Genomic DNA, 10,960 nt, shown 5'->3' with positions numbered 1-10,960 from the left:
TTAATACTGAAACTCTTTATTGTGATGATGAAGTGATGAGATGAAGATCAGAGCATTAAGCAGAGCCATGTTTGAGCTCACTGAAGATCAAGAGGAGCTCTAGCAGCTCCAACACACGCGTGGACGCTCACTGCCCAGTGCATTGCTCTCTGCTCAGTGTTGTGCTGACAGGAGTCTGGGAGTCCTTGGTGGCCTCACAGGTCACTGTCTTCTTCGTTAGCCACTGGTCCCCCTGGAGGGTCAGGGTGCTGCTCCAGCTGTAGAGGCCGTTGTCCTTCTGCAGAAGCCCGGGGCTCTGGCTAACCCCCGAGCTCCAGCTGCTCCCGTCCACCTTCCAGCTCAGCCTCCAGTCTGAGGGGAAGCCCTTATTGGCCAAACACACCAGTGTGGCCTTCCCCTGCTGCAGCTCCACGCTGGAGGGGGGCAGGACCGTGAGGGTGGGTGGGGCCAAACCTAGGACACACACAGTTTCATTTCCCTTATTTCTAACAGAGCACAACTGAGTTCAGTGATGCATTAAAAACCAAACTCTAATTACAACCTTAAACTCAACCGTTTCACACACAAACTCATATTTACAGTCACATTCATAGCTGCACTTCATTTACATTTTTATTAGAAAATATTACTGAATTTCACTCAGTAAAACTCTGACATTCTGCACATCCTGTGATGTGAAATTTGAAATGGAACATGATTTGATTTCCTCCAAAACAATAAATAATCAATAAATAAATGGAGCTGCAGTCTCCATGTACTATGGCTTCAAAGCTTTAGAACAGAAAACGCTGCTCAGAATAACCTCCACATTGTGGCTTCCAGATGGAGACAGAATTGCTCTAATGGAGCCCAACACTGACACTACAATCCAGCTCTACATTTGATCTTTTTAAAGAAACGTCATTACTGAACACTTCACAGGAAACCTTTAGGAAATATTAGTATTTTAAAGAAAAGAAATCCAGTTCAGAAACAGGAGCTCGTGGTAAAGCCTAAAGCTCCACGCTCGCCACACTTCAGCCAAGTTCTAATGAAATACATTCAAATTTGGATCAGAACTGATTTAGAAGAACATCAAGTACGTCTGGACTGTTGATCCATAATCATTTTAATAAAAGATTCCTTTTGAATAAGGAGTAAAAGTGTACTTACGTCCAACTGACAGTTTGGTTCCTCCACCAAAAGTCCACCACAGTGATACAAACTCGTTTACTGGCTGTACAAAAACCTCCTGCTCTAAACACGCCGCTCTCTTCAGCCTCTACACGCACTATTTCTGACCTATAATACAATATTAATGGATTCTACAATCATCTAATAATGGAATAAACTACACACTGTAGATCTACACACGTTCTGCCTTTTATTCCCAACAAGGATTATTTTATAAGCAGTAAAATATCTCAACTGAGGACACGCTTGTTTCTTCTTAACTTCCACAACAGACAAACTTAACTTTCTAAAAACTAAATATACACATTTAAAACTGTAAAAAATGTTAAAAAACTAACGTTCCTCTGAAAATATTAGAAAATGTTTCTTACAGTTTTCATTGTGTTTCCTCCACCAAAAAGTCCTCCAGCCCTGATACAGACAGACTGGGTGGCAGTCGTAGCTGCAGAAAACCTCAAATGAAAGGCAGAGACAGTCAGAACTGCACAATAAGAGATTGCCCTCTGCTGGACATTAAAGGGAATGTTTCACTTCTAATCTCTCTAGAATTAGACAAGCCTGGCTGAGCTGAAGTAGCTCCCAGCAATAGTCTCCACTACTGACCTCCACAAACCTCTGTGACCCCCTTATTTTTCCTCTCCACTTAATGCCTTAAGGATCATCTGGGGGAGTGAAATGTAATATAACGCTCCAATCATTCTGTCTTCTTTCAGAAAACTCTGGTGGGAATCAGAAGAGATTTCATTTTCCCACATCTCTATAAAAAGCTGCACTTTAAACATCAGATTCCACACTGAGCAGAAATGTCTGATCAAACAATATCAGATAAATATGATCATCTTTACTCAGTGTTGATAGAAAGATGATTTCCATAGAGGCTCCACTTTGCATTATCAGCCCATGCTTCAGTGCTCTGCTAGTGTTTATAGTCCTGTGAGTTTAACACTTCATGACTGAGAGCTGCTGCCCCACAAACTTCACCCACAGCAACCATGACTTTGGTCTCCATCTTCATCTGGACACTCACCCTCTGGACTCAAGGTAACTCACTCATTTACCTTTGACTTTCACTTGTATTTAAAGTGTACTTTTCTCACTCAAGGAACAATTATATTTGTGTCAGTGTATTTGAAGTGTATATATTGTCATTCATTCATATAAATTATTATATTTCAGGATCCAGTGGTCAGGTGACTGTGACTCAGACCCCTACAGTAACAGCTGTTTCTCCAGGAAACTCAGTCACCATCAACTGTAGAACCAGCACTGCAGTGTATGTTGCGAGTTCATATCACCTTCTACACTGGTATCAGCAGAAGCCTGGAGAAGCTCCTAAACTCCTGATCTACTTGGCTAACAGTAGAAAGTCAGGTGTTCCAGATCGTTTCAGTGGCAGTGGATCTGGATCTGACTTCACTCTGACCATCAGTAATGTCCAGACTGAAGATGCAGGAGATTATTACTGTCAGAGTTATCACAGTGGCTATGTGTTCCCACAGTGTTTAGTAGGTGTACAAAAAGCTCCCTCAGTCAGCTGCACAGAGACTGCACTGCTGCAGCTGGACTCTACTGCAGGTGCTGAGGGGGAGGATGGACACACACAATAACACACTCTGTGGAAATCAGGACTTTAGATGGAATTTGTTCTTCTTTTCATTAGACTGTAAATGCTTTGTGATTTTAGGGATTTATTTCCTGATCTCCACAGGTCTGGAACTAGCTGTAGAGTTCAGCTAGAGTCTCATTTATTATAAAGTTTATTATAAGGATCTGGACAGATTATGAAATGGATGTTTCTCTCAGTCCTGAGAAAGAGGGAGTCCCTGAAGAAATCCTTCAACAATCTCAGACTCAGCAGTTTTTATTAGGAGATCATATTCAGAGGTGAGCATAATAGTTTGTCTGTTTGGCCTAAAAATATATAATTTGTTAAAAGCAGTTTCTCTAATTTTATTCAACATGTGCACCACCATTAGCTTAGTGCTAACATTACATTACAAACACCGTAGATGTACTAATCACACAATCTAGAATTTTATCTTGATTTGATTAAAATTAATCTCATACACTCAACATTTGTTATCTACCGCAGATTACTTGTCCTGTTATTTATTTATTTATGACTGTGCTTTAACATTAATGTCCTGAACTGGAGGTCTAGCTCTAAAAGTCATGGATCACGACTGAGCTCTTTAGAAAAACTCAGAGCTCGATTAGATTTTAGATCTGATACTTTTTTACTCAAGTTGTTCTTTTACTTCTACTTCAGTCATTATTTCACTGAAGTATCAACACTTTTACTTGAGTCTGATTTTAAGCTGCTCTTTCACTCTCAACTCCTTTCACACTACACGACTCACACTGTTGTTCTGTGTTCCTACAGTGCAGAACTTCCCAAGAGTCTAACTGGATCTGATGAAAACAGTGGTCAGTAGCAGTTGGTGTGCTGTTAGACAGAGTGAGCCACCATGGAGTCTGATAGGCAGACTGACCAGCAGGGGGAGCCACAGCCCACCTCAGCCCCTCCCAGCAACCTCCTGGAGCTCCACCCTCCCACACTGATCAATAAAACTCCCACTACTGATCCTGGAGTGTGGAACTGGGAGGCGTGCAGGAACGCTGCTGTGGGTTTTCTCACTGGCCATGTTCCTGCTGCACCATTACTCTCTGTACACTGTGATAAAGAGCACAGGAGAATCAGCTGGAGCTTCATTCACCACTGCACTGATTACACTGTTTATACTCCCATTATTTCCCTCAGAACAAACACACCACATGGTCTTCTACAGGACCATCACATCATGATCCATTTCAGACTCCATAGGTCTATTAATCAACATCAGACTCTGAACTGAGTCTCTTTTACATCAGCTTAGGATACTAAACCACACAGCACTGTGACTCTGATACACTGACAGTTAGATCAGGATATCAGACTCACATCCTGGAGGCAGCAGCACTAAAGGAAGAGGTGAAACCAGACTAGTGATCTATTTCAGTTCATTATACTGGTTTTCTTGTGAGGTCAGTGAAAGCAGCTGTCCTCATAGTTTGGTATGACAAACAGTTCCAGTCAACAAGACAGAGGAATGTTTAGATGCTTTATTTGGTTGACGGTGATGCCAATACCAAGATCACCTCCAATTTCCCCAAAGAATTCTATGAGGGTTCATCCTCTAGGACAGGATTTTTCAACCCAGTTCCCTGATAGTACATATTTTGCTCTGATCAGTTCTCAACACACCTGAAGAAAGACATTAAAACTCAGAAAACCTGGTAAAAGTGCTCTATGAGTGACGGTAAAGCAAAAATATCTAGTCACACAGTAATTTATCACTGTAACAGTGAAACATGGCTGGTGCCCATGGAGCCCACAAGGCATAACTATAAACTGGTAAATCCCCTATAATATAAAAACATGGTCAGTCTCAGCTGCAGTCCCCTTTACTCAGGTCTGTGTCCATCTCTCTTAAACTAGACCTTTATCTAAAACGCTGTTTGGTGTAGTGGGGGTTTATTTTAATTTACTAGCAATTCATACACATCCTGAAGAATATAGATACAACATTTATATGTGGAAATAGCTGCATTCAAGTATTTTCCATGGTTTTAGCCAAAGCAGTTCTAAGAATGCTTCAGGATAACATTCATGACAGAAAGTATGATCACAATTTCCTAAAATGTTTCTGTTTTGCTGACGTGCTGTTTTCAGTATCTTTGTTGTAAAGTCTTACCAGACTCAGCTGCAGCTTTGGTAAACTTGGTTTTGACAATTTTTGATGGTTTGATCTTTCTGGCTTTTTCCTTTTATGTTTCATTCTGAAATATTGACCCACAGTGGTGGTCAGTTCCAGTCTTGGAGACTGAACACTCCACATATTACTGTATTCTTACTCTAACACACCTGACTCAACTGATGCAGAGCTTAATAATTCCATGATGAGTTGAAGGAGGTTTGATACACTATGACGACAACACACCCACAGATATCAGCAGCACTAAAGTATGAAGTGAAACCAGCCCCCCACAGCCCACCCAGCTGAACACAAGCAAGCAGTTTTAAGCAGTAAACAGTCAGACAGAGAGAGAGAGAGCAGTGGGGTGAAACTCAGATTTGCATGAACAGGCCTGAGTCGTCCTCTTTCTCCCAGAATAGAGCAGCACTTTCACCAGATGTTCAGCTTAATTCAGCCAAACTCCCTCAAGATCAACACACAGCACTGCACTGAATCTACAGCTGAACTCCCTCTCTAACAACACTGACCATCACCATTCATTACAGTAAAGAACTCAGACTAAACTCAAAAGAACTGGAAACTCTGCAGCAGCACTAATGCATTCTAGCACTGGAGAACATTTACTAGTTCCTCTTTACACAGTGGAACAACTAGAACTTTCCTAACTCATAATCTAACTAACATCAGATGAAGTGTCATAAAAACAGTTCAAACCTCTCATTAAAACCTGTGAATGTCTTCATACAGGAGAATCTCACTGACCTCAGACAAGCTGATCATCATGATCTGTAACTGATAATGAGGTGATTAAATGAATCTCCTGTTTAAATAGAATAAAAGTCTCTTTTCACAGTGAGTTTGGTTCCTCCACTGAAAGTGAACCACAGTGATACATTTCAGTGAAGTCATTGTACATAAACCTCCATCACTCATCACTGTTTACCCTGAACTCTTCTACACTCATCAACTATTTATGACCTTTAGAAATGAACGTCTGACACTGAATTAACAGAACTGAGCTAATACTTTATAATCATATCTAAATATTCATATGTGTTTATTATAGAGGTGTTTGGTGAGTCCATTTCCATAGAGGCTCCACTTTGCATTATCAGCCCATGCTTCAGTGCTCTGCTAGTGTTTATAGTCCTGTGAGTTTAACACTTCATGACTGAGAGCTGCTGCCCCACAAACTTCACCCACAGCAACCATGACTTTGGTCTCCATCTTCATATGGACACTGACCCTCTGGACTCAAGGTAATTCAAATATTTAACTTTGTGAGGAACTACCAGCATTAAATATGAATATTACTCAACTTTAGAGCATATCTATCAGTCTATCTGTTATATTTTCTATCTAAACTATGTTTTAATTTATTTGTTTTTTCAGGATCCAGTGGTCAGGTGACTGTGACTCAGACTCCTGAAGTGAAAACTGTTTCTCCAGGAGACTCAGTTACCATCAGCTGTAGAACCAGCACCTCACCATCTGCCTGTTCACCTCCCTGTATTTTCTGGTATCATCAGAAACTTGGAGAAGCTCCTAAACTCCTGATTAAAAATGTAAATCAATTAGTGTCAGGTGTTCCAGCTCGTTTCAGTGGCAGTGGATCTGGATCTGACTTCACTCTGACCATCAGTAATGTCCAGACTGAAGATGCAGGAGATTATTACTGTCAGAGTTACCATTGGATCAGTAGCAGAAACGTGTTCCCACAGTGTTTAGTAGGTGTACAAAAAGCTCCCTCAGTCAGCTGCACAGAGACTGCACTGCTGCAGCTGGACTCTACTGCAGGTGCTGAGGGGGAGGATGGACACACACAATAACACACTCTGTGGAAATCAGGACTTTAGATGGAATTTGTTCTTCTTTTCATTAGACTGTAAATGCTTTGTGATTTTAGGGATTTATTTCCTGATCTCCACAGGTCTGGAACTAGCTGTAGAGTTCAGCTAGAGTCTCATTTATTATAAAGTTTATTATAAGGATCTGGACAGATTATGAAATGGATGTTTCTCTCAGTCCTGAGAAAGAGGGAGTCCCTGAAGAAATCCTTCAACAAACTCAGACTCATCAGTTTTATTAGGAGATCATATTCAGAGGTGAGTAGACTGTAAACAATAGTTTGTATTTTCAACCTAACAAAATACTGTTATATGAATTATACATATTTATTTGAGTAAAACCAGTTCTTTTTTTCTTTTTACCTCATGAAAACATGCTGGCTCCTCCAGTAATATTCAGAGAAAAAGTTCGTTCAGATCTTTAAGTCACTGTAAAACTGACATGTGGATAGTAAAAATATGTAAACAGAATGTCTGTCATAAGCTTTGAATATCTGTGTTTAAGTTAGAGCTGCTTAAAAATCTTTATGTGCACCGCCCCTTACAAGCCCCTTAGATGTGCTAATCTCACAATCTAGGATTTTCATATAATTTGATTCATATCAATCTCATACACCCATTATTTCACATCTACTTAGATTATTGGTCCTGTTATTTATTTACTTGTAACTAAGATTTGACATTAATGACCTAAACTGGAGGTCTCGCTCTCAAAGCCACAGTTCACGACTGAGTTCTATAGAGAAACTCAGAGCTCCAGTAGATTTTAGATCTGATACTTTTTTACTCAAGTTGTTCTTTTACTTCTCCTTCAGTCATGATTTCACTGAAGTATCAACACTTTTTTACTTGAGTCTGATTTTAAGCTGCTCTTTCACTCTCAACTCCTTTCACACTACACGACTCACACTGTTGGTCTGTGTTCCTACAGTGCAGAACTTCCCAAGAGTCTAACTGCATCTGATGAAAACAGTGATCACTAGCAATTCCATTCCATGTTTTCCTTTTTTCTGGTTCAGTTTCATGTTTTTTATTTTTGTTTTCCAAGCAAGGTGGAGTTGGAACCAGGTGCTGCCGATGTCCACAATGCCAGCTTGGACTCTAGGCCTGAGAATAACAGCTCTGTTTGCAGTGTGCCCTGGAGCTCCCTGTCTTCTAGCACCTTGCAATTTAATAATTTTAAAAAAGTGATGTCTAATCCACATGTAGTCTCTATTTTATGTTCCCCCTGCCATGAGATGGGTGAGTTTAACAATTAGAGGTAGTAACTGATCCCAGTGATTTTGTGTACAAGGAGAACTTAAGTGGACCTAAAGATGCCCCTTGGGGAACTCCAGTAGTGAGGCTGTCAGGAGCCCAGACATACCCTTTCCAGGCCAGGTCAGGATGAAAACTGAGGGCAAAGAATTAGAAGTGTCTGTTTGTTCTACATTTGGGTTGTTGTTACCAATAAATGCTTGGTTGATTTGGGTACACTGACAGTTAGTGGAAGCACTAAAGCAAGAAGTGAAACCAGCCCCCCACAGCCCACCCAGCTGAACACAAACAAGCGGTTTTAAGCAGTAAACAGTCAGACAGAGAGAGAGAGAGCAGTGGGGTGAAACTCAGATTTGCATGAACAGGCCTGAGTCGTCCTCTTTCTCCCAGAATAGAGCAGCACTTTCACCAGATGTTCAGCTTCATTCAGCCAAACTCCCTCAAGATCAACACACAGCACTGCACTGAATCTACAGCTGAACTCCCTCTCTAACAACACTGACCATCACCATTCATTACAGTAAAGAACTCACAATGTCCAGAATGAAGCTTTATTTCAGCTCAGCAAAAGCACAGCTACAGCAACAGGACACTGAACAGAGTACAGACAGAAATATCAGCACTGTGTAGAGTTTAAACTCTATTGGAGCTGCATGTGAAAGCAGCTCTATGGTCAGCTCTATCTTGGAGCTGCTAGCCTTCACAGTGGCTCTTTAGGAACGAGGCTCGCTGGTCCGCGTTGTCGTGAGAGACCGTACAGACAAACTCCTCCCCCTTTTCCCAGAGTGCTTTGCTGAGGGTCAGGGTGCTGCTTCGGCTGTAGCGGCCGTTCTTCTCTTCTTCTATGCTGGTCAGAACCCCCTCCTTCACCTCTGATTTGTCCACTGTCCAGCTCACCTGCGCCCCCTGTGGAGAGTAGCCAGACAGCAGGCAGAGCAGCGAGGCGGATCCCTCAGACAACTGCAGAGAGGACGGGGGGAGCAGAGACACGGAGGGCTTCACCGAGGGACCGGCTGGAGAGGAAACACACACACACACACACACAGTATTAAACACACACACACAGCATTAAACACACACACACACACAGCATTAAACACACACACACACACACAGCATTAAACACACACACACACACAGCATTAAACACACACACACACACAGCATTAAACACACACAGCATTAAACACACACACACACACACACACACACACACACACACACAGCATTAAACACACACACAAACACACACAAACACGCACACACACACACACACAGCATTAAACACACACACACACACACACACACACACACACACACACACACACACACAGCATTAAACACACACACACACACACACACACACACACACAGCATTAAACACACACACACACACACACACACACACAGCATTAAACACACACTCTGCACATTCAGCTCCAGTTCATTCAGTTTTATCTGTATTGAGCTTTTTCCAATAGACATCGTCACAAAGCAGCTTTACAAACACAGCACCACACCATGTAGACAGGGAGGGTGGGGGGCATATAAGGCTTCACTGTGGGACCCCCAAGCTCCAGTACACTGAGATTAAACTCCACTAACTATCAAAGACACATTTGTACAGTAATAATTGTGAGTCACAGCGTAATCAGACTGCACTGTGATTTAGTGACTCCCAGTTCTATTCAGTAACTGCATCCAATAGTCAAACTGTATTAACACTGAAACGCTCAGTGAGTGAATTCTGTAAATGCTCTGAACTCCAACACACACACAACTGGACACTCTGCAGCAGCACTAATGCATTCTAGCACTGGAGAACATTTACTAGTTCCTCTTTACACAGTGGAACAACTAGAACTTTCCTAACTCATAATCTAACTAACATCAGATGAAGTGTCATAAAAACAGTTCAAACCTCTCATTAAAACCTGTGAATGTCTTCATACAGGAGAAACTCACTGACCTCAGACAAGCTGACCATAATTTTATATATAACACAATAACCTGTTATGTTTTGCCTACAAGCACTTTATCATTAATACTTCTTTCTAGAAAATGACTATATTTGTTGTGTGTTTTTAAATTTTCTTTGACAGTAGTGTAGCTGTGTATTTGCTCAAATTCAGTTCAGATCAAGTGCGACACTAAAACTAATAAACTTATTAACATTGTTCATTTGTGACTTTTTTCTTTATCATAGTTGCATTCAGTGTAACTTATTATCAGAATAATTATTTCAATATTTGGAGCTTTAGAAGAAGAAAAGTTACTTACTTTTCAGAATGAGTTTAGTTCCTCCACCGAACGTGAACCACAGTGATACATTTCAATGAAGTCGCCGTACAAAAACCTCTGATACACTACAGTGACCACACACACACACACACACACACACACACACACACACACACACACACTCAACCTTCAGTCTCACATTTCAAATATATGTTTTTCAGAGCCTATTAAATATCTGTCCTTAAAACTTAAACTTTTCTTATAACAGTCTAATAATATAAAATAGATTTTCTTCGTCATTGTATGAGTTCAGACAGGATGTGTTATTATTGATTTCCATAGAGGCTCCACTTTGCATTATCAGCCCATGCTTCAGTGCTCTGCTAGTGTTTATAGTCCTGTGAGTTTAACACTTCATGACTGAGAGCTGCTGCCCCACAAACTTCACCCACAGCAACCATGACTTTGGTCTCCATCTTCATCTGGACACTGACCCTCTGGACTCAAGGTAACTCACTCATTTATCTCTGTGGTGTCAGTGTGTTTTTTCAAAGTGTACAAATATTTCTGTGGGAATTTGGATCGATTAACTGTAATAAATGAACATTTTCTTCACTCCTTTATTTCAGGATCCAGTGGTCAGGTGACTGTGACTCAGACTCCTGTAATTTATTCACGTCCTAAAGAATCTGTTCAAATCAGCTG

At 41.1% G+C, this 10,960-nt stretch overlaps 2 long non-coding RNA genes and 1 gene segment (V, D, J or C); all 3 read right to left on the bottom strand.

Moving 5' to 3' along the window:
• On the bottom strand, positions 1-3,818 carry LOC118803467. The segment is given in 3 exon segments: positions 1-453; positions 1,153-1,261; positions 3,708-3,818. Coding segments are annotated over 3 exon segments (546 nt in total).
• A 1,238-nt stretch (positions 3,819-5,056) lies between these two features.
• Positions 5,057-5,943, bottom strand: LOC118803469. The gene is made up of 2 exons (XR_005006863.1): positions 5,910-5,943; positions 5,057-5,859 (listed from the first exon to the last, which is right to left on the bottom strand). It is a non-coding gene; the product is annotated as an uncharacterized LOC118803469 (long non-coding RNA).
• Positions 5,944-8,551: 2,608 nt separating this feature from the next.
• Positions 8,552-10,449, bottom strand: LOC118803468. Its single transcript, XR_005006862.1, has 2 exons — positions 10,295-10,449; positions 8,552-9,027 (listed from the first exon to the last, which is right to left on the bottom strand). It is a non-coding gene; the product is annotated as an uncharacterized LOC118803468 (long non-coding RNA).
• Between the last annotated feature and the right edge of the window lie 511 nt (positions 10,450-10,960).

The sequence above is a fragment of the Colossoma macropomum genome, unplaced genomic scaffold (assembly GCF_904425465.1).
Source record: "Colossoma macropomum unplaced genomic scaffold, Colossoma_macropomum, whole genome shotgun sequence".
Lineage (NCBI taxonomy): Eukaryota > Metazoa > Chordata > Actinopteri > Characiformes > Serrasalmidae > Colossoma > Colossoma macropomum.
The sequence above is the reverse complement of the archived record's forward strand: the minus strand, read 5'-3'. Positions and strand labels throughout refer to the sequence as shown.